General features: G+C 44.2%; 1 protein-coding gene across 1 annotated transcript in view; it reads right to left on the bottom strand.

Moving 5' to 3' along the window:
• LOC137326838 (ATPase MORC2-like) overlaps positions 1-24,687 on the bottom strand; it is a 70,488-nt gene that overhangs the window by 17,740 nt on the left and 28,061 nt on the right. The window contains exons 9-15 of the mRNA XM_067992218.1: positions 24,414-24,539; positions 24,072-24,151; positions 22,904-22,980; positions 14,322-14,413; positions 9,279-9,416; positions 8,804-8,958; positions 5,428-5,556 (exon numbers count right to left, since the gene is read on the bottom strand). Of these exons, the coding sequence (XP_067848319.1) occupies positions 5,428-5,556; positions 8,804-8,958; positions 9,279-9,416; positions 14,322-14,413; positions 22,904-22,980; positions 24,072-24,151; positions 24,414-24,539 (797 nt within the window). The remainder of the gene's footprint in view (positions 1-5,427; positions 5,557-8,803; positions 8,959-9,278; positions 9,417-14,321; positions 14,414-22,903; positions 22,981-24,071; positions 24,152-24,413; positions 24,540-24,687) is intronic.

The raw sequence follows: 24,687 nt of genomic DNA, 5'->3' as shown, positions 1-24,687 counted from the left end.
CAAATCATTAATGGTCAGAAAATTGTGGGAAGTATAATCCCAAATTTCTGATTCGCACTATCGGTGCGTGTAACTCCCCAGTGGCTGTGCAGACCTCATGGGCTTCACCTGACATTGTGTACAGAAAAACAGCTCTTCCCATTTTTCTTGCTTTACCTCTCCTTTCCTGTAGGTGCTAACTCACACTAGGTGGTGGGGCACCAATGCCTCACCGAAGTGTACATTTTTTTATGCTAACCTGGACAGTGAGCTATTTGACAACAGGGGCATTACAGTAAAGCTTGATCCTGTTCTCATGCAGTGTCTATACATACATACTTCATATAGGTCACTGATAGTGATCGAGAACAGTAACATTTATCAAATTCTTCCCTCCCTAGTCAGGAATGCTATGTCAGCACAGATCAGAAATTAAATCTAGTACCTTCCTGGTTTGTATAATATCCACTGATTCTTGGGGAGGGTGTGCATGAAAATGTCATTCTCACATTTGTCATTCTATAAATGCCATGCAGGATGCCAATGAGGAAGAACGGTTGTTTTCTCACAATTTTACAATAACATACCCAGATTTAAAAGAGCTTTCTTATGCTACTGTATAACAGTTTAACTTATTTTAGCATTTCAATGAATGTTACACACTAAGTAAATTGAGGTAAGTACAGGGTCAGAAAAACCTTTGATTTAGCTCAGAATTGTCATCCCTAACAAATCAGTTGCTTACAAAATGGTCACTTCCTGAGATTGCTTGAGAGGATGGAAAAAGATGGACTGAGCCACACCAACAGACTTGAAAACGTCCTTTTATATCGGAGATCTGAGTTTAAATCAAGCCCAGAAGACGACAGTAACAGAGATCACAAAGAATATCTTGGTCTGACATAATCTAGTTTGAGAGTGCTCGATAAAATGCAGAGTGGAACAAGTCTCCCATTCTATAGCTTGATGAGCAGAGAACAAAAAAATCTGAAGACAGCGAGGCCAAATTTCCTCTGGTCCTGCTCTGCCAGAGAGAGCGTGGCAGGGTCCATTTTCCACCCTTCTATAGTTTGTGCCCATGACCCCAGTCCACTTCTTGGGGTCAGGGTTATTTAAATATTTTGGGAGCGCAGAAGAGCTATTGGCAGTTTTTCTGGGATGCTCACTTCATGTGGACGGGGAAGGAAATCATTGTGGTACAATGCTGCAATATAAGTGAGCCTCGAGGTGAGGTGAGGTGAGAGTGACTGCCCTTGACATCAAGGCAGCACGTGACCGAGTGTGGCATCAAGGAGCCCTAGTAAAATTGAAGTCAATGGAAATCAGGAGGAAAACTCTCCAGTGGCTGTAATCATACCTAGCACAATGGAAGATGGTAATGGTTGTTGGAGGCCAATCATCTCAGCCCCAAGACATCATTGCAGGAGTTCCTCAGGACAGTGTCCTAGGCCCAACTATCTTCAGCTGCTTCATCAACGACCTTCCCTCCATCATAAGGTCAGAAGTGGGATGTTCACTGATGATTTCACAGTGTTCAGTTCTATTTGTAATTCCTCAGATAATGAAGCAGTCCGTGCCCGCATGCAGCAAGACCAGGACAACATCCAGGTTTGGGCTGATAAGTGGCAAGTAACATTCGTGCCAGAAAAGTGCCAAGAGAATCTAACCACCTCCCCTTGACATTCAATGGCATTTCCATCGCCGAATCCTGGGGGTCACCATTGACCAGAAACTTAACTGGACCAGCTGTGGCTACAAGAGCAGGTCAGAGGCTGGGTATTCTGCGGTGAGTGACTCACCTCCTGACTCTCCAAAGCCTTTCCACCATCTACAAAGCACAAGTCAAGAGTGTGATAGAATACTCTCCACTTGCCTGGATGAGTGCAGCTCCAACAATGCTCAAGAAGCTTGACACCATCCAGGACAAAGCAGCCCGCTTGATTGGCACCCCATCCACCACCTTAAATATTCACTCCCTCCACCAGCACACTGTGGCTGCATCTAGAAGATGCACTGCAGCAACTCTCCAAGGCTTCTTCGACAGCACCTCCCTAACTCACAACCTCTGCCACCTAGGAGGCAGCAGGCGCATGGGAACACCACTACCTGCACGTTCCCCTCCAAGTCACACACCATCCCGACTTGGAAATATATCACCGTTCCTTCATCGTCGCTGAGTCAAAATCCTGGAACTCCCTACCGAACAGCACTGTGGGCGAACCTTCACCACACGGACTGCAGTGGTTCAAGAAAGTGGCTCATCACCACCTTCTCAAGGCCAATTAGGGATGGGCAATAAATGCTGGCCTCGCCAGCAACCCCCACATCTCATGAATGAATAAAAAAACACTGGGGATAAGCTCCAAAATTTTTTAATGTTCATGTTCTCTATTAGGCTTGTTTCAGTAACACAATCAATCGCTCTGCAACCTCAATGGTGAAACCAGCCTTTTAAATTTTAAATCCCTGAAGCCCTTAAAAACACTGAAGACTAGAGATGCTCAGATGTCCCAGGTTCTGTGCCAAACTTCTATCCCCATCCCCTAGTTATGCCAGTTTCCTGCCATAACCTCAGGATATTTGGCCTTGCTTTTCTTTTTAGAACATTGAATCTTACCTGCATTTAAACACACCAAAGAAATCTACCACATTGTAGACACATGACTAAGGTCAGAGCATGTGGAGTCAGGGGACAGGTAGCAGAATGCATAGCAAGTTGGCTACAAAACAGAAAACAGACAGTAAAAGTTAAGGGTAGCTACTCAGACTGGCAAAAGGTGGGAAATGGTGTTCCATAGGGATTAGCGCTGGGACCACTGTTGGTCATAATTTAGATTAATGATTTGGACTCTGGAATCGGTAGTACAACTTCAAAATTTGTAAGCAACACCAAATTGGGGGGTATAGTTAGTACAAAAAGGAAGAATGCATCAAAATTCAAGAGGAAATTAATAAACTTGCAAATGGAGTCCAATATAGATAAATGTGAGGTGGTGCATTTAGTAGGAAGAATAAGGAGGCTACATACTGCCTGGATAATATGGGGGCAAAATTGGGTAGGGCCTATTATTGGGCGTAGGTAGCACGATGCACTATTACCCTGCACTCAATGGCCCCTGCGCAGGCAGGATGAGACTTTCCTAAGGTCTGAGGACTTACCTTCAAGCAGTGTTCCAAATCAGTGTTGACATGAGGATGCGATGCTATTTGCACTTTCCACCAGCAGGGGGAGCCCCAATCTCAAAGGCTGGCTGTCTCTTAAAAAGGGAGCTGGTACCTGTTATTTGCTGAAAATAACACTCTGCTGTCTGCAGAGAGATCAGACATCACACATGCAAAACACAGATGCAGCTCCTGTCCCTATGTTTACAAACTGATGAGTTATGTTAGAACATTGAATAAAGGTTGTGCACTACTTAATCCCACATCCTCCAATCAGCATGCCAGACCTCACCAATCTGCCGATCTGAGTTTGTACCAGGCCTGCAAGAGTGCGTGCACCAATGAGGGACATCCTATATCCGCAGTGGGGGGGAACGCAAGAGGCCCGCCAGACATATACACAAAAGGCAGAGGAAGGCAGCAGGGGACGAAGTCAATGCCAGGCGCACATCATCATGAACATGGATGCAGTGCAGGAAGAAGTTCAATGCTTTGACACGATTGGTTAAGGTGAGTGATGTCAACTGTCAAGTGGCATCTCCTACCAACTACACCACTAGCTGCATCCACTGCTCCATGCACTACATCCCCCATCACCCATGTACCAACAAACTCTTTCCATCAGTACTCAACTCTTCCAATCAGACGCTTCCTCTCACCTTTACACATTACCACTGTTGCAAGCCACCCACCCACAACTCTCAGGCCACACTGGCAGCGATTCAACCATGACAGACACATCACCCAGACACACGTCCTGCTTTCTTAAAGAAGGTGGTGCATATCAGTAGGCAGCAAGTGGCAGTGGCATTTAGCCCCTCAAGCCTGTTCCGCCATTCAATGAGATCATGGTAGACCTGTGACCTAACTCCATAGACCCGCCTTAGCCCAATATCCTTTACTACCCTTGGGTTCACAGAAATCTCTCAACCTCAGATTTAGAATTCACAATTGAGCTAGCATCAACTGCCGTTTGCAGAAGAACTTCTCCCACCCTTTGCGTGTGGAAGCATTTCCCAACTTCACTCCTGCACATTCTGGCTCTAAATGTCAGGCTATGTCCCCTAGTCCTAGTATTCAAGTATAGGAGACCTCCAAATACAGTTACAACTGTCTCGGCAGCCAGAAGCAATAATCCAACCTGTAAATCCTGCATGGTCCCTTAAATAGCGCTGGGGGGTGGTCCTCCAGGCGCTCTAAGACACATTCAGATGGTTGGGGTTAAGACTTTGCGTTGAGTTGAACGTTAGACACCATTTTGGAACTTATCACTTTAAATCAGCATTGCACACTGATTGTTTCCATTTTCTCCTTACTTTACATGTAGCCGGTGTTCATTATTTGCACCTGCGCTAACTCCCATACCAAGATGGCATCCGGTGCACATCACGCTGGAAACGTGCATGTTGAAACAATGGGCGCTACACGGCCCAATTTAGTGCCCTAAGAGTCTAAATGGGATAGAGGAGCAAAGGGCTATGGAGATACATATACACAAATCACTAAAAGTAGCGACACAGGTTAATAAGGCCATAAAAAAGGCAAATCAAGCCTTGGGTTTCATTCTAGATGGATAGAATTGAAAAGCAGAGAAACTGTTAAACTTGTATAGAACCTCGGTTAGACCACACTTGGTATAATGTGCACAGTTCTGGTCTCCATATTATAAAAAGGATATAGAGGCATTGGAGAAGGTGCAAAAAAGATTCACAAGGATGATACCAGAACTGAGAGGGTATACTTATCGGGAAAGGCTGAACAGGCTGGGTTTCTTTTCTCTAGAAAAGAGAAGGCTGAGGGATGACCTGATAGAGATATTTAAGATAATGAAAGGGTTTGATAAAGTAGATGTAGAGAAAATGTTTCCACTTGCGAGGGAGTCCAAAACTAGAGGTCATAAACATAAAATAGTCGCTAACCAATCCAATAGGGAATTCAGAGAAACTTCTTTATCCAAAGAGTTGTAAGAATGTGGAGTGCGCTACCACAAGGAATTGAGGCAAACAGCATAGATGCATTTAACAGGAAGCTAAATAAGCATGAGGGAGAAAGGAATAGAAGGGTACGCTGATAGGGTTAGATGAAGTAGGGAGGGAGGAGGCTCGTGTGAAGCTTAAACTCAGACATTAACCAGTTGGACCGAATGGCCCATTTCTGTTTCGATGCAACTCAATGTAATAATGTTTTGGGGATTATTTTCATGAAATTTTCCTTTAAAATAAAATGTTACTCAGTGAGTGCATCTCTCTCTAGTGCATTTTCGCTTAGCAAATAAATGGTACTTGCCACACTGAACTGTAACTTGAATCTCCACAGCACGTCTCCTCTTATACTGAAGTGCATTTGAGGGTGACAAATTCCAGTTTGATGACAGGTATCCAAACTCATTCCAGAATTTCACAATTCCCATTTGGGCTGAAAGCACATGAACATGTCAGAATTACATGGTCATTCTAAGCTAAAATAAGCCTTTTCATTTGATTTGTTATAAGTAAATGCTATATAAAAATGTGGTGTAATTTGACACCGATCCATGCCAATAGATGTATAGCACATTTATGGTAATAAAAACCACTGAATACTGTCCTCAATGGGAACTATGGAATGAGAAGTCATCCCTTAGTTAATAAGGCTTTCCTCATGAGAGGGATAAACTCAAGCAGCACTCCATTTATAACACAATATATTTTATTTATATTTCAAATACTTTTCATTTGATTTTGTAGCCACATTTAAGAAGCTTTAACACCTATTCTTAGACAGATTTTACCATGCTCAGTTGCTCTGAACTGAATACAGTTAGCAGTGTAAACAGAATTGATATTATTTCACTTGCTCTATCAAGTTATATAATTAAAAAAAAACTTGTTTGTTTGTTCTGTTGGTCAAACATGTAGTAAGTCTACAATTCCCAACGAGAAACTAATGTGTCTAAATCTCAGGCAGGACCATTTTTCCCCAAGGTAAGAAATGCATCCAATAGCTTTACAAAGAGCCAAAACTCACCACTCAACTTTTTGCAGGATCACTGGTTAACACTGTAGCGAAGATTTTATGATAGTTTACTCCATTGGTGGTGGTGGAAACTTGGGTTGGGGCTGAATATCTAGGTGGAGATCATGCTCACCAGATATTTACCCGTTTCTGGCAACTTCTGGTCAGGTAGGACCGGGGCAGGGCAGGAAATTCATGCTGAAAGCAGGCATTATAACGTAAATCAAGGCACAAACAATTTCCTTGTCATCTTTTGATGCCAGGATTGTGTTGTGCCTTAATCATGCCCATATGAAATGGACATTCAGAGTTACTAGATTCTGTTAGAATAGCATTAAAGATTTAAAGCTAGACTGGAATTTTGTTTTAAAGTTTTGAACCTGCAATATAAATACACTGTTGGTAACATATATTTTTTTGGCAACACGTTAGGATTAACTTTCTAACAAGGGCTTTGGCAGTGCTATTTTTTGGTACCATTTCAACTGATTATTAGTACCAGTATTAATTGGTGGAGGAAAAGGAATAGCAAAGGATGGACGCCCAGATGAGCACCAAAAGGTGCCCTCACCACATCTATCATTGACCTCCAACTTGCATTTACCTGGATTTGTTCGAAACCTTGGTACTCTATTTGATCCCAAGCTAAGCTTCTCAACCCCATCACAAAAATCGCCTACTTCCACCTCTGCAACACTGCCTGCCTCTGCCACTACCACGGCTAGTCTGTTGTTGAAACCGTACCTCTGACCTCCAGAATCGACAATTCCACAAGCAGGATAATTGAACACATCATAAGCATCCTCAAGCAGCACTTGACAGGAGCGTCACCCAAAACAACCAAGCAAAAGTCTCTCAGATTGTCATCGTCTGTTGCATGCTACACATTTTTCCCCACACAATAGCATGAATGTAAGAATGGAGCAGAAGGACAAGCAACTACAACCAGGAGCCAACAACATGGAAAGGAAGAGCTGGAAAATCTGTGTGCAGAAGCAGCTTTGCAGGCTATTATACAAGATCTTCTCATAAGTACTCAATCCACTCAAAGCATCAACAGTCATCTCTTCATCTTCATACTGTGCCCAAATACATTGCCAATTGCTGTAACTAAACAACCATGGATCCCATTCTCTCTGCAGAACTATTATCCAACACCATACCAAGAACACTCTCCAGGCACAGTTGAACTGAAATGTAATCAAACATAAATGGCCTAAAGGTGACATGTGTGTGTCCAGTGTTTAGCATCCTGGTGTTTTCCTTTGGTGATACTGTGCAATTTGTGTGCTCTATATCCTTGCCTACTGTTCTTTCTAGGTACTCCTCCTATGGCAGGAGTAAGAGAGGTGGCTGAGTACTGTAAGTCAGCATCTTGGAAGTGAGGTATCTCCTTCAGCTGGTTCACAAGATGCTCGAGCTACTGCCTCTGCCACATCCACAGCTGCTGGTCATACAGAGAGGAAGAGTTGAGGATTTGAAATTAACAGCAGGACATACAAAAAGTTTCACTCCTGAGTGAATTTGTTAATACTTTATCAAGTAACTGGATTTATTAAACTGCTTTTCACACACTATACATTCAAACAGCCCATAATGAGTGTGATAACATCTACATGCATTAAGCAGAAACGGTCAAAGGGTTCTTTGGGGATTGAATCCCTTTACTGAAGTGACCTCAGAGAGTGTTACAGGTTTAAGTTGCTGGTGCTAAGTGTGCTCTGCTCCAGAACATTCGCCTAGTCCTGTTCCTTTCAGCCCCTCGGGCTTGTTCCGCCATTCAATTAGATCATGGTTGACCTGTACATCAACTCTATTTACTTGCCTTTAATCTATATTCCGTGATATATTTACCTAACAAAAATCTATCAATCTCAGTCTCGAAAATTTCAATTGACACAGCATCCATAGCCTTTTGGGGAGAAGACAGTTCCAGATTTCTACCACCCTTTGTGTGAAAAAGTGCTTCCTTGTTTCACTCCTAAATGGCCCAGTTCTAATTTTAAGATTATGCTCCTTTGTTCTGTATTCCGCCCACCAGAGGAAATAGTTTCTTTGCATCTACTCTAACAAATCCATCATCATTTTAAAGACCTTGATTAGATCACCCTTCAAACTTCTACATTTAAGGGAATAAAAACCAAGTTTATGCAACCTGTCCTCATAATCTATCATTCTGGTGAATCCAAGCTGTACCCCCTCCAAGCCCAATATATCTTTCCTGAGGTTTGGTGCCCAAAACTGAACACAGTACTCCAGATGGGGTCTGACCAAGTCTTTGCACACCTGAAGCATCAGAATGCATATAATACGGTAAGCATTTAAAGCACTATAAGACAATGTGAAAGAGAGGAAGCATGTTGTGCCATACATACATTGGATAGCTACTTCATAAAAAGAACTATTGAGTAGTCCTACCTTGGCTGACTTGGAGATGCCTCTAAACATATTAATTACTTGCTGCTTTGGGTTTTATCCGCTGCATTGTCATTGACCACAAATATAACAAAATCAAAAAGGTTTTGTTCTGTGGGCAGAAAACCAACTGCACCCAATTAAGATCTGGTCTGTATTTGGACTAGGTAATCCAAGCTTGTGGCTCAAATTCTTATCCACATTTATGTGATCTGGCCATCTTATAACTCACAATAGCATTTTTTTTTCTTACCAATGCCAAGATCTTTCCAGTACTGAAGCAGGAACTGACCCATAACTCTAAGCAAACTGTGGTATTCCTTGGCATCTGCAAAGTCTTGTTTATTATGAGTAGGCTCCATCATTACACTGGGCACATCAACAACACCCACAACACCACTACAAGCCCTAAGAAAATAAATACAAAGTAAATGATAAGCAGAATGCATCTTCTGCTGCAAGTTCATCAGCATGTGAGATAAGAGTATTGAAAAATGGAATTCAAGATGGCTGTCCAACTTAGTCATTATATATTACTTTAACAACCAAGTGTTTATACATTTTCTCAGTTTAAATATCCCTTTTAAAAATCAGTTAGAAAGAATAACTACCATTAGCATCACTTTTGTTTCACTTCTCTGAATTTTTAAAATATGCTAAAATGGCAAGTTCTGGTGATATCCTGGGAGACATGGACTTTCTTATAGAATACTGCAACATACCTTAACATGCGGTTCAGCTGTACTCCAATTCTCTTATACATTTTGATTAGGCGACTGTTGTTGTAAATAAACATGCCATCCAAGTTTCTCTTCTCAATGTTTACTCCAAAAATAAAACTCAGATTATTTGGTTCTTTCAGTGCTCTGTAAATAAGAATTCAGATGAGATGTTAAATGTTTCACATTTTTTTTAATGTAACTGCGCAACATAAAGTGCTTACACTATCTTAGCAAATAACCAGTATGATGAGATTTTTGCATTCTTTTAAACTTCAAACTATATATATATATAAAAAAGTTAGAAACTAGTGTTTCCGAGAGATCAGACACAAAATTCAGAATAACTTCTAGAAATGCCTAATTGGAAAGTATGATCTGTAACATTAGCCTAACCATATTCAAACATTGTACATTTAAAATATAACCATTCAAATGGTAATATGATGGCACTGTACTTACATTCCAACATGTTGAGGCACAGTGACAGCCCATCTGTGTGAGTGCCACACTGCTGAAGGCTACATGTATCTTTTTACTAGGAGGGAGGGAAAACAGGCAGCTAAGTCGTAGAGACAATTGCTAACCTCAATGAAATGATGTATAAATGCCAAAATAAAGGTGAACAAAATAATAATAGGAAATACAATGGAAAAAAAAAAGGATTCAGAATAATAATAGGTTTGTAAAAAAAGGATCAAGATGGATGAACAATAAGAACAGGCAAAGATAATAGACGTGAATGCAAACAAGCAAAATGGATAAAAATAGTGAAACAGATGTAAGGATCGTGGAAGGATACATGACTAGAGCAACTGAGACGTGCATTCCAGGATTGATGGAAGATAAAGAAGCACATGAACAGCAGAAGAATGCTTCTCTTGAGAACAGGATATGCAGCAGAGCCAAAATGTTGGTTGTAAGTTGCAGGTAGGGACCAGACACAAAAAAAGCAAACAACTACTATAACTTGCATTCCTATTGTGTTCCTCAAATACACAGATATCCTGGGGCATTTTACAGGGCAACGGGCAACAGACAGACATGGAGGAGGGGGGACAAAAGGAAAATAGTGGTTAGAAGCCAAAAATAATGATAGATGAGAAGAATCAGCAAAAGGCTTTTGAAAACAGGGAAAGAAGTGGTAAGATATTGATGCTGAGGGAGGAAGTTCCAAGGGGCAAGGACTTAGAGGTTGAAAGAGAAGCTGCTAATGGTGAAGCGGGAAACAAGAAGTAGGCTGGTGTTGGAAGAGAAGAAGGTACAGTTAGGGGCACACAGCTGCAGAAGATTACAGAGGTAGGGAGAGGCAAGACCACGGAGAAATTTGAAGGTAGGACCAAGGATCTTAACAGACAAATCAGAGAGATTAACTCCAGACAAGCAGATTGAGGAAAATAGTGGGAAAGAAGAATAACGTACTTATGGTAATTTCTGAGGCAGAGCTGTGGCAAAAAATGCCTAGGTTGAGGTATCGACGTAGGGAGGCTGTAAACAAACAGGAGGATGAGAGTCTAGGGTGGCAGAGGAAAATGAGTTTTACATGGAATTACATAGAATGTACAGCACAGAAACAGGCCATTCAGCCTAACAGGTCCATGCTAGTCTTTATGCTCCACACAAGTCTCCACCCAACCTACTTCATCTAACTCTATCAGCATATCCTTCTATTCCTTTCTTCCTCATGTGTTTATCTAGCTTCCCTTTAAATGTGGTGGGGATTTTGTGGCGAGTCGAGGAGGGGAGAAGTTAAAGACAGACAAAGGAAAATCAGTGAGGAAGCAAGGGCAGGAGACATGGCAGAAAAAAGGGAAGAGAGGCACAGGAGTTCAGCTCCAAGGTGGTAACTAATTAGCATGTGCAGGAGCAAACAGACATCAACACCTTCAGGTCTGTCACAAGTACTTGCATTTTTGTTTTACTCAAAGGGAAACACATATTAAATCAGGAGACCAATAAGTCAACATTCTGCCTCAAACCCTGAAAAGGGCACCACCAAAAAATGTAAGGAATCTTACAACACCAGGTTATAGTCCAACAGTTTTATTTGAAAATCACAAGCTTTCGGAGCTTACCTCCTTCGTCAGGTGAGTGAGTGAAGGTTTCTAAAATTGCATCGCATATATTAGGCTGGGAGACGATCACAGCAATCAAAGGTGTCGTTGGTGTTCAGACAGGTTAGCCACGGAAAACATTACATCCCAGTATACTGAATACACAATGGGTCAGATTACACAGACAGAGAGAGAAAGAGACCCGAAAGGCAGAGAGAGAGAGAATGTCCAGTTTTATTAAAAACAGATAACTTTTTTTTCCGCTGGTGGGGTTACATGTAGCGTGATATGAACCCAAGATCCCGGTTGAGGCCGTCCTCATGGGTGCGGAACTTGGCTATCAATTTCTGCTCGACGATTTTGCGTTGTTGTGTGTCTCGAAGGCCGCCTTGGAGAACGCTTACCCGAAGATCGGTGGCTGAATGTCCTTGACTGCTAAAGTGTTCCCCGACTGGGAGGGAACCCTCCTGTCTGGCGATTGTTGCGCGATGTCCGTTCATCCATTGTCAATGTCTGCATGGTCTCGCCAATGTACCATGCTCTGGGGCATCCTTTCCTGCAATGTATGAGGGAGACAAGGTTGGCCGATTCACAGGAGTATGAACCATGTACCTGATGGGTGGTGTCCTCTCGTGTGATGGTGGTATCTGTGTCGATGATCTGGCATGTCTTGCAGAGGTTGCCATGGCAGGGTTGTGTGGTGTCGTGGACGCTGTTCTCCTGAAAGCTGGGTAATTTGCTGCGAGCGATGGTCTGTTTGAGGTTGGGTGGCTGTTTGAAGACGAGTAATGGAGGTGTGGGGATGGCCTTAGCGAGGTGTTCGTCGTCATCGATGACATGTTAAAGGCTGCGGAGAACATGGTGTAGTTTCTCCGCTCGAAGGGTACTCTGTTGGTTACCTCGCTAAGGCCATCCCCACGCCTCCACTACTCGCCTTCAAACAGCCACCCAACCTCAAACAGACCATCGTTTGCAGCAAATTACCCAGCTTTCAGGAGAATAGCGTCCACGACACCACACAACCCTGCCACAGCAACCTCTGCAAGACATGCCAGATCATCGACACAGATACCACCATCACACGAGAGGACACCACCCACCAGGTGCATGGTTCAAACTCCTGTGACTCGGCCAACGTTGTCTACCTCATACATTGCAGGAAAGGATGCCCCGGAGCATGGTACATTGGCGAGACCATGCAGATACTGTGACAACGGATGAACGGACACCATGCAACAATCGCCAGATAGGAGGGTTCCCTCCCAGTCGGGGAACACTTTAGCAGTCAAGGACATTCAGCCACCGATCTTCGGGTAAGCGTTCTCCAAGGCGGCCTTCGAGACACACAACAACGCAAATCGTCGAGCAGAAATTGATAGCCAAGTTCCGCACCCACGAGGACGGCCTCAACCAGGATCTTGGGTTCATGTCACGCTACACGTAACCCCACCAGCGGAAAAAAAAGTTATCTGTTTTTAATACAACTGGACATTCTCTCTCTCTCTGCCTTTCGGGTCTCTTTCTCTCTCTGTCTGTGCAATCTGACCCATTGTGTATTCAGTATACTGGGATGTAATGTTTTCCGTGGCTAACCTGTCTGAACACCTACGACACCTTTGATTGCTGTGATCGTCTCCCAGCCTAATATATGCGATGCGATTTTAGAACCCTTCACTCACTCACCTGACGAAGGAGGTAAGCTCCGAAAGCTTGTGATTTTCAAATAAAACTGTTGGACTATAACCTGGTGTTATAAGATTCCTTACATTTGTCCACCCCAGTCCATCACCGGCATCTCCACATCATGACCACCAAAAAAGCTACTGAAAAAGACTCTCGGCACCGCTCCATCCTGAGCCAGTTATCCTCAGAGCCACTGCCAGTGAACTGACCCGTTGAATGTACAGAGCCTTATAGAGACACGTCCACAAAATCAATGTAGTAATATGTACTCCTGTAAATAAAATGTGAACAAAATGGACAATGTCTGAACCAAACATTTAAACCTATATGAAACTTTAAAAAACATTGAAGTTCTGTGATACCAATTTGCTGCCACAAGAGTGAGAGAATGCTACTAATTCATTAGCTTACGGCTGACTTTTATTATCAGAACTTATTGGCTCATAAAAAGAGAAAGACATTTCATGTGACATGACCTGAATATTTTGACAGATAGCCACTGATCCTGTAATATTATTACCAGAGACTAGAAACAGATATTCCTTCTTGACTATATAATCATCACAGTACATGCACTGGAACTTTCCTTTCAAGTCAATTTCAGTGAGACTGCAACAAATAAGCATTGTGTTGAGGTCATGATCGGGGCAGGGGTCGAGGTCGTGAATGGAGTGGGTGTGAGTGGAGGCCGAGCAGAGATCTGCAGTTTTAATGTGGAATAGGGAGGAGCACTCCTGCTTTTTTCCCTAGTAAATGGGAAGGATTAAAAGGTGCAGCACACTACAGTGTTTTTATTTAATAACAAAGCACTTGCTATAATGACCTTATAATTAAATGAATCAGTTTCTGTTCATCTTTAATTACTTTGGTATAGCATATTTACTGTAAAAAATGTCAATTCTTCACATGGGGGGAGGATTTCCTCTGTGTAATGAAATTGCAAACCCTTTTTTTTAATAAATAGGGTTCTGATTTCAATGCACAGAGGAAATCTCCTCCCATGGATGTGACAAAGTCAATCGGCTTCAGTCTGACAACAACTGTGTTTGACTGATATATCAAAGGATAATTTAGTACAATAGCTTTTGCACTGCTCCATCTTAATTAAATAAAAGGAATTAGGTACACTTCTTAAGAATAAAATGGAGAACAATGCTGTTCTAAATTACTGTGGAAGGGTTATTCAGCAATCCATATTTTTTACGATATAAACTCAAATACTATGTCGTAGTTTTCCCCAGCATTCAAAGGACGTTAGGGAGTAATTTACCAAAAAACTGCAATTATATGCAAAGTGGACTTACAACTAAATTACCTCAGCTTTTCTTGATACAATTTCTTCTTTCTGTCTATATCTCTCTGTGCCTCTGAAAATTTAGTGTGAGCATTGGCAAGCCTAAGCCTATTCTGAAAAAAGAAACATTTTAAAACAGTTAGAAAAAGAAAAAAAAACTTCATTGTTAGCATGTTGCAGAGGCTCCCTTTCCAAATGTCTTTTTCATATTGGATGCAAAATAATGCAACTCTGTATATGTGCTTTCTCTGTATGGAAGCTCATACTAAAAACGCAACACAAAGCTGTATCCAATTTGAATGTGTTCCGAATTCAAATTTTCTTATTGTATGAATTACTTTAAAAACTCAACATTTAAATTAGACCTTAGTGAGTTGCCTGTGTACTTATCCTGCTTCACAGACTTTCATATAACTGAAAAGACCATACTGATACAACTAGAATCCTATCCTGCCAGGGATTGGAATCTGTTGGCCCCAATATTAGCGGGGACGCAGGATGGCAGCGGTGATTGGGCACGTGGGTAACTCACCCAATAAAAAATGTCCGTTTCCCACGCGATCGCGAGTCAATTGGAACCACTTAATGTGGCTTCCGGGTTTGCCGTCCAAAAGCTGCGCAGCGGGCGGACTGCACACCCGCATCACGGGCTGTCAGCTGGAGGATCTCTATTTAAAGGGGCAGTCCTTCAATGGCTGCTCTTGGAGCAAACAAGCACACACCACAATGGAGCTGCACAGCTCCAAGATTAAAAGATGCCTCACTCCAGGCGCTACTGGATCGGGTGAGGAGGTGGAGGAGGAGGAAGGATGTGTTCTACCCGACGAACGGGAGGAAGTGGCCTGCCTCTGCCATCAAGGCCTAGTTCGAGGTGGCAGAGGAGGTCACCAGCAGCAACAACATCTGCACCTGGGGCCAGTGCAGGAAGTGCTTCAATGACCTAACTAGGTCAGCCAAAGTGAGTACACTTACTGATTCTCCTACATTCCATCTTCCACATCACCGCCCCCACCCCACAACTCATTCTGCACTGCCAACACTATTCTAGTACATCACTCCTCACACCCACTTAAGGCTCAGCTTCAACTTACCTACACTTCCTCACCTCCCCATTACTCACCCCACCACTACCACTCAACCCAATCCTCATACCACATCATGGCTCTGTCTCATACTCACCCTCTGATGCATCTTTCACGATCAGCCGCACCCAAACCAATGCATTCATCGGTTGGCCAAGTCACAATCACTCACTCACTCACTCACGCGTCTGTACTTTCTCCCCTTATAGGAGCCCAGAATGCACGGGAGAGGGCGAGTACCGGAGGCGGGCCGCAACAAATCGTCGTCCTCAGACGCAGAGCAGGAGGCGCTGGAGCTCAGCCGAACCCTCGAGTGCCTGTCCATCGGGGACGCCGAGACTGGCACCTGACAAACGTCTGGTGACATAACTAACATTCAGCATACACAATATGAATTGATGTTAACATGCCTTGCCATCTTCAGCACCTCAGTATGCTCATTGCAACATGACACATCTGTGATCATGCTTAATATTGCCTTCTGTTCTCTTACAGGGCCTTCAGAGATCGCTGTGACGGCAGAGGGCGATTTCTCAGAGGACCTGCCTGCCTCTGAGGGCGCACCATCACATCTGAGCGATGATCCACCAGCGCAGATACTCACATCTCGGTGGGTCCTAGTCCTCGGTTAGTTGGGTTGGAACCTGGTCAGTTACCACACGCGAACATGAGCAGACACTGGTGGCAGGGGCAGATGCGGAGAGTCCGCATCAGTAGGAGCACTCCTCTCCAGGCTCTGCTCAGCTGAACGCAGATGCTGAACCCTGGGGGCCATCCTTTAAAAGGAGAATGATCGAGGGGCAGCAGCACATTTGCGAGGTGCCGGAACAGGTGCCACACGCACTCTCCACAATCGCGCAGAGGATGGTGGAGTCCAACTCCTGCATGAGTGAAATGGTGGCACAGGTATGGGAGGGAATCTCTGAGATAGTGTCACAGGGACGTGAGCAATTCCCTGGGGTACTGCCATGGGTAAGTGTGGGAATGACTGTGATGGAGAGAAGGCTAGCCTCCATTGAGCTTCAAGCACAGCTCATAAATCAGTCCATTCAGGCCCTGACAACGGTCGTTCAGACTCAGAGTGAACAACATTCTGCCGCCTTAAACAGGCAGGCAGATACACTAGCACTGGCCTTACAAGGCTTCACATATGTCCTCCAAACTCTTGTCCAGCAGAGTGGTAGGAGTGATGTGGGCCTGGCCCAGGGGAGGGATGATGTTGAAAGTGGACATGGAAGTGGGGACGCCACTCAAAGCGCTCCCATGTCTCCATCCGTTGCCCCCCTCTCAACCAGTACCTGCAATGCTGCCTCCTCTCCAGGTGGCCGAGTCTGCCCCTACACAGAGCAGTCCTTGGAGGGGCCCTCACAGGCACCAAAACCCAGAAGGCGTAGGCCCAAAACATCTAATCGGTCAGGGCATGAACAAGAACAACCTGCCACTACCTCTGTTGCAGCCGCAGGGGATGCACCATGTAGAAGTAGTCGGAAGGGAAAGGCGAAGGTTTTGTAAGCACGAAGGGGATGCACAAAGGTGTTGGACAGTTGGTCATGTGTTTTATTTATATTAGCTTTTTGTTAAACTCACATTAAATAGTATTATTGTCACCACTACTGCCACGTCTTGGCCATTCTTGACTGGCTTCTGTAGTAAGGTCCTTTCACGAGATTCACCATGAATGGCAACACTTGATGCCACCCATTGGGTCACTCTACAGTGGGTGTATGTGTAGTTGCAGGCCTGTTTTGTGCAGGGAGGGGTGGGGGCTGCAGTGGGCGCTGCTCTATCCAGGTGGTGTGAGGACTGAACTCTTCACACCGTCTGATGTTAGGAGAACCGTTCATATATCAGTGCCTCCCTAGCCTCACGAGCAGCCAAGCGAGCTGCTGCTCCACCCATGGGCGGATCCTCCTCCTTCTCAATGTGGGTGGCAGATGTGGATGTGGCCTCCTCAACCGGTGCCCCCCTCTGTTGTTGCCCTCTGTGCTCTTGTGCAGATGCCTGTGGAGCAGCACTGTGTTGTGGAGCTCCACGTGGCAGAGGTGGATGCCGTGCCTGGTGATGTTGCTTGTCCTCGGATGTAGTGGTGAATGCAGCCATGGCGTCCCCATCCTGACAGTGTGAGTTTGAGGGGGTCCGCAAAGTAGTTAAATATGTTTAAACAGCAGAATTTTGAGTGGAAAGTCAGAATTTTCAGGGAAAACACAAAGATCTTGCAGCCAAAACTTTGCCTGAAAGAACAGAGTGCCCTGCTGCAATAAGTGACCTTTTCTCCCCATCTGTCAAATAAGCATCTGAATGTCCCACTGACTGCTGGCTGAAACACATCTGTTGCAACAGAGAGTGTTTCTAACAGCACAGGAAATACGCTGAGGATGCTTCAAAATCGCACCCCTGCCAAAATGTGGAGAAAATTAACTACCTCAACAACTATGTAAACAATCATCCCTCTGGCTTTAATTGCCGGTGGGAGTTACGCATTCCGGAGGCGTGCGCGCACCCAGACACGTCAATGGGTGTGGGTTGGAGCCGGGCTCCGAACCCGAATGGGATTTCCCCGATTTTCGGAGCCCCCCCTCCGCTACTTCACTAGAAAATCGAGCCAGCTGTCTTTAAAGCGAAGTGTTCTTGTTATTTTATCGTCTGAGAGGTGAGAGGCTGAAGGCATTCTATCCAGTCTTAATGTAACATATTTTTTGCCGCTTGTATTTTATTTGGTTTGGAACATATCATAGACACTCGGAGCAGAGCGACAGGCGGGAGCGGACCGAGGAGAGAGTGCGGGACTCGGAGACTACTAAAGGCCCAGGCTCGAGGGCCTACCCGCACTCGGAGCGGAGCTACAGGCGGGAGCGGACCGAGGAGAGAGCGCGGGACTCGGAGACTACGAAAGGCCCAGGCTCGAGGGCCTACCCGCACTCGGAGCAGAGCTACAGTCGGGAGTGGACCTAGGAGAGACCTACGTGAGTCTTTTTCCCCAGCGGGGAGGGAGCTTCGCGGGCTTTTTCAAAGGCAGGGGGCGGGGCCAATTCATTGGTACCCGTATATAGGTGGAGCGGTTGCTAAACCCGAGACACTACACTAGTAGTGACTCCCACCCTCCCACCTCCTCTAACCTTTTGGGGGGTAGAGGGAATTTAAAGGGTAGGTTTGTTTTTATATTTTGTTTTCAGGGACTTAACTCCTGGACCTAAGATAAATAAGAAGCAAAAAGTAATCCAAAGTGGGACGTCACCAAGGAAGAGGTAAGTGATTGGTTGGTGAGTATTTTCCTGCTGAATTTGTCTAAGGTTAGAGTTTGTGGATTCTAGGGTCTCTGTTGTGTAGTGGGGGACTGCTGTTCAGCAAGGGCCCTTGAGTATACCTTTTAATTGAAGTGAAATTGGTGGGATTCATTTAATTTGAATTAATTAGTTAAAGGGTAAGTCATGTCAGGACAGCCCAGCCTCGTGTTATGCTCTTCCTGCTCTATGTGGGAAATCAGGGACCCTTCCAGTGTCCCTGACGACCATGTGTGCGGCAAATGTATCCAGCTGCAGCTACTGACAAACCGCATTGCGGCACTGGAGCTGCGGATGGATTCATTATGGAGCATTCGCGATGCTGAAAACGTCGTGGATCGCACGTTTAGTGAGATGGTCACACCGCAGGTAAAAGTTGTACAGGCAGGAAGTAAGTGGGTGACCTCCAGGCAGAGTAAGAGGAGCAGGCAGGCAGTGCAGGGGTCCTCTGTGGCCGTCCCCCTCTCAAACAAATATACCGCTTTGGATATTGTTGAGGGGGATGACTTATCAGGGGAAGGCAACAGCAGCCAACTTCCTGGCACCAGGGGTAGCTCTGCTGCACAGGCTGGGAGGAAAAAGAGTGGAAGAGCTATAGTGGTAGGGGATTCTATCGTAAGGGGAACAGACAGGCGTTTCTGTGGCCGTAAACGTGACTCCAGGATGGTTTGTTGCCTCCCTGGTGCCAGGGTCATGGATGTCACTGAGCGGCTTCAGGGCATTCTCAAGGGGGAGGGTGAGCAGGCAGAGGTCGTGGTCCACATTGGGACCAACGACATAGGCAGGAAGGGAGATGAGGTCCTGCATCAAGAATTTAGGGAGCTAGGTAGCAGATTAAAGAGCAGGACCTCAAAGGTTGTAATCTCTGGATTACTCCCAGTGCCACAGGCTAGTGAGTATAGAAATAGGAGGATAGAACAGATGAATGCGTGGCTAAAGAGTTGGTGCAGGAGGGAGGGTTTCAGTTTCCTGGATCACTGGGCCTGCTTCTGGGGAAGGTGGGACTTGTACAAGTCGGACGGGTTGCATCTGAACCAGAGCGGGACAAATATCCTTGCGGGGAGGTTTGCTAGCACTGTTGGGGGGGGTTTAAACTAACTTGGCAGGGGGATGGGATACAGAGTGGAGCTACAATAGGGGGTGATGTGCAGCCAAATATTGAGAAAAAAACAAGTCAGCTTGGAAGACAGGGCAAATATGTAAGAGCAAGGCTGGATGGCATCTATTTTAATGCAAGGAGTCTTGCGAATAAGGTGGATGAACTGAAGGTGTTGATAAACACATGGGAGTATGACATTGTTGCTGTCACAGAGACATGGTTGAGGGAGGGGCAAGACTGGCAGCTCAATATTCCGGGGTACAGAATCTTCAGGCGAGACAGAGGGGGAGGTATAAGAGGAGGGGGGGTCGCAATATTAATTAAAGAATCAATTACTGCCATAAGGAGGGATGATATATTAGCAGGTTCCTCAAATGAGGCCATATGGGTGGAGCTTAAAAACAAAAAGGGGGCAAGCACTTTGATGGGAGTGTACTATAGGCCCCCAAACAGTCAGGGGGAGATAGAGGAACAGATATGTAGGCAAATCTCAGAAAATTGTGCAAATAATAGGGTAATAATAGTGGGGGATTTCAACTTCCCCAATATTAACTGGGATACTCAGAGTGTAAAAGGCTTAGAGGGTACAAAATTCTTAACGTGCATCCAGGAGAGCTTTTTGAGCTAGCATGTAGAAAGTCCTACAAGAGAGGGGGCGGTACTGGACCTAATTCTAGGGAATGAGTCCGGCCAAGTGGAAGAAGTGCTAGTAGGTGAGCACTTTGGTCACAGTGACCATAATTCAGTGAGATTTAAGGTGGTCATGGAAAAGGACAGGGAGGGGCCGGAAATAAAGGTTCTAAATTGGGGGAAGGCCGATTTTAATAGGATAAGGCAGGATCTGGCCAAAATGGACTGGGATCAGCTGCTTGTAGGAAAATCCGCATCGGAGCAATGGGAGTCTTTCAGAAGAGAGATTGAGACCATACAATGGCAACATGTTCCCGTAAAGGTCAAGGGTGGTTCCAAGAACTCCAGGGAACCTTGGATGTCAGGGGATATACGAGAATGGATTAGGAAAAAAAGGAGGGCTTTTGGCAGATACAAAAGGCTAAGGACGGAGGAAGCCCTAGAGGAGTACAAAAAGTGCAGGGGGATACTTAAAAAGGAAATTAGGAGATCAAGGAGGGGCCATGAAAAAACTCTGGCGAGCAAAATAAAGGAAAATCCTACGATGTTTTATAAGTATATTAAGGGTAAGAGGATGACTAGGGAACAAATAGGGCCCATTAGGGACAAAAATGGCAATGTGTGTGTGGAGCCGGAAGATGTAGGAGGGGTTCTAAATGAATTTTTTGCATCTGTTTTCACTATGGAGAAGGACGACGCAGACAGAGAAATACGACAGGGGGACTGTGATATACTCGAACATATTAACATCGAGCGGGAGGAGGTATTGGCGGTTTTAGCAGGCCTAAAAATGGATAAATCCCCAGGCCCGGACGAAATGTATCCCAGGCTACTGTGTGAGGCAAAGGAGGAGATTGCGGGGGCTCTAACACATATATTCAGAACCTCTCTGGCCACAGGGGATGTGCCAGAGGACTGGAGAACCGCTAATGTAGTACCATTATTCAAGAAGGGGAGTAGGGAAAAACCGGGGAACTACAGGCCAGTGAGCCTAACATCAGTGGTTGGAAAATTATTGGAAAAAATTCTGAAGGACAAAATTAGCCTCCACTTGGAGAAGCAAGGATTAATCAGGGATAGTCAACATGGCTTTGTCAAGGGAAGATCATGTCTGACTAATTTGATTGAATTTTTTGAGGGGGTGACTAGGCGTGTGGATGAGGGTAACGCAGTGGATGTGGTATACATGGATTTCAGTAAGGCCTTCGATAAAGTCCCCCACAGGAGACTGGTCAAGAAGGTACGAGCCCATGGAGTCCAGGGTGCCTTGGCACTTTGGATACAAAACTGGCTTAGTGGCAGAAGGCAGAGGGTGATGGTCGAAGGTTGTTTTTGTGACTGGAAGCCTGTGGCCAGCGGGGTACCACAGGGATCTGTGCTGGGGCCCTTGCTGTTTGTGGTCTACATTAACGACTTGGATATGAATGTAAAAGGTATGAACAGTAAGTTCGCTGATGATACAAAAATTGGTAGGGTGGTAAATAGCGAGGAGGATAGCCTCAGTCTGCAGGACGATATAGATGGGTTGGTCAGATGGGCGGAACAGTGGCAAATGGAATTTAACCTGGAAAAGTGCGAGGTGATGCACTTTGGAGGGACTAACAAGGCAAGGGACTAAACAATGAATGGGAGGACCCTAGGCAAGACAGAGGGTCAGAGCGATCTTGGTGTGCAAGTTCACAGATCCCTGAAGGCGGCGGAACAGGTAGATAAGGTGGTAAAGAAGGCATATGGGATACTTGCCTTTATTAGCCGAGGCATAGAATATAAGAGCAAGGAGGTTATGATGGAGCTGTATAAAACACTGGTTAGGCCACAGCTGGAGTACTGTGTGCAGTTCTGGTCGCCACACTACAGGAAGGATGTGATCGCTTTGGAGAGGGTGCAGAGGAGATTCACCAGGATGTTACCAGGGCTGGAGCGCTTCAGCTATGAAGAGAGACTGGGAAGATTGGGTTTGTTTTCCTTGGAGCAGAGGAGGCTGAGGGGGGACATGATTGAGGTGTACAAAATTATGAGGGGCACAGATAGGATGGATACTAAGGAGCTTTTTCCCTTCGTTGAGGGTTCTATAACAAGGGGGCATAGATTCAAGGTAAAAGGCGGGAGGTTTAGAGGGGATTTGAGAAAGAACTTTTTCACCCAGAGGGTGGTTGGAGTCTGGAACTCACTGCCTGAGAGGGTTGTGGAGGCAAGAACCCTCACAACATTCAAGAAGCATTTGGATGAGCACTTGAAATGCCATAGAATACAAGGCTACGGACCAAATGCTGGAATATGGGATTAGATTAGACTGGGCTTGATGGCCGGCGCGAACACGATGGGCCGAAGGGCCTCTATCCGTGCAGTATAACTCTATGACTCTATGAAATCTACGGTCAATATATAGTCAGCATCTTCCCTTCATATAGATAGCAGATACAAAGGGAAGATGTAATATTTGACTGCTGCTGTGGTGGACAAAAGTGTTCCTTTCCAAACAACATTTATATCCAAACATTATTGATTTACCCGTGCTTCCATGTTGTTGTCACAGGTCTGCTCTAACTCCTTCACTTTGAATTTTATTTCCTGCATCTTTTCCCCTGCTGCAAATATCAATTCAAACATAGTTTAAATGCTTCTACAGTTGGCCAATTATTCAAAACATTTCTGATAATCAATTTTTATTCAGTATCTTAAAAGTAAAATGTATTACATATTCTGCTTTTAAATTAGGCCAATTGACTGGATTTTTCACTGGGGAATAAATGTAATTCCAATTCTGCTTTGTGTTTTAGCAGTGTCATCGGATAAAATGCACATGGTATTTACCACAACAGTGAAATAACTGAAGCTGATGCAAAAAGGGGACAGGTACATCTGGTGAGTTCGAGCTACAAAAAATTATTTTCATCTTTCTACAATCAGTTTTAATACTGTTAAGTATGTAATTCTGCACCAATGTAAAAGAAGAACAAAAGTATCATAATGAAAACAAATACAAAATTACTAACAGTTTGTTGAAATAAGCAGAACAAAAAGTAATGTTAACGAAGTTCAGGAAGGAAAGATCCCCGATAGCTCAGTGGGTAAATGTACTATATGTTGTGATATTGTGCCATACTGACTAGAAAGTTCCAATTTTAATTCCTGACCTCTGCTGAGCCTGGGCAAGGGAATGGAAAAATTAGCCAGAGCCTCCCATTCATGATCAATATTAAGCAATTTGGCTGAGAAAGCGTGCATATGTGGATGTCAGGTTAGGAAAAAATTGGATTCAGCTCATATTCCCCACCTCCTAACCTCATGAATGATCAGCATGCTAATGCATTCTCTAGCTTCATACATAAGTCTTGATGCTCGGGTGAAGTACTGTTAAGCTTTTATTGGTAGAGCCACATGTAAGCATAAGTCACTGCTTTCAACACATTAACCTATTGGAATAAATATAACTAGGAGCAGCAAGGATGTAATTTGATCTTTCTTTAGAATATGTCATAAATCAATGTATGGATTATTTATAGGTCACAGTGATTTAACCTTGAAATTAAATGAAGTTTGGTGCACAATGTCACTCATTTGGTAGTGATTTTCCCCACTTGGATGTCTTGGGCTCCCATTAAGATCAATGGAGCTAGTCTGTCATGTTTACAGATGGAATCATTTCTGAAAGGATCAATTAAGCGTTAATCCATACCTATTTTAACAGCAAGTTCTGCCTCCTTTGCCTCTCTCGCAGCACGTACTTTGAACCCTTTGGAAATATAAGTGTACTTCCTATAGAGATAGCAATGAATGTCAATTAAACATCAATTGAAAGGTGAGAATTAAATAGTCATTAGGAGAATTTTTTTTTGGAGACTGTAAGAATGTTATGAATGATTAGTAAATTGGAGCATCTTGTGTCACTGGCTAAGGAACAAAAAGACTCAAATTTGTTTTTCTCCTTGAAAAAATACTTAAGCTTTAGGATTTCAAAAAGGTAAGCTGAACTTTAAAGGGACTCTAAAAGTGTGTCATAAGTAAATTATTTTCTTACCTAGGTCTATATAAGGAAAAGAAGAGGTGTTTGGCGTGAACTTTCTGTCCCTGAATAAAAATCTTCATGCGAGGGTCAATGTATAATATTGCAGCATAGGCTCTGAAGGAATAGCATTCTGGTTGGCTGAAATATGACATTGTTGATATAATTTTTGATCCTTATATTACAGTACTGTGTAATGTAATCACAATATTGCAGAACGCTAAGTAGAAATTCAGCATTATTTAAAATATCACAAATTTCAATAGGTTACTTAGAGAATCCTCTGAAA

This window comes from Heptranchias perlo, chromosome 11, assembly GCF_035084215.1.
Source record: "Heptranchias perlo isolate sHepPer1 chromosome 11, sHepPer1.hap1, whole genome shotgun sequence".
Taxonomy (NCBI): Eukaryota; Metazoa; Chordata; class Chondrichthyes; order Hexanchiformes; family Hexanchidae; genus Heptranchias; species Heptranchias perlo.
The sequence above is the reverse complement of the archived record's forward strand: the minus strand, read 5'-3'. Positions and strand labels throughout refer to the sequence as shown.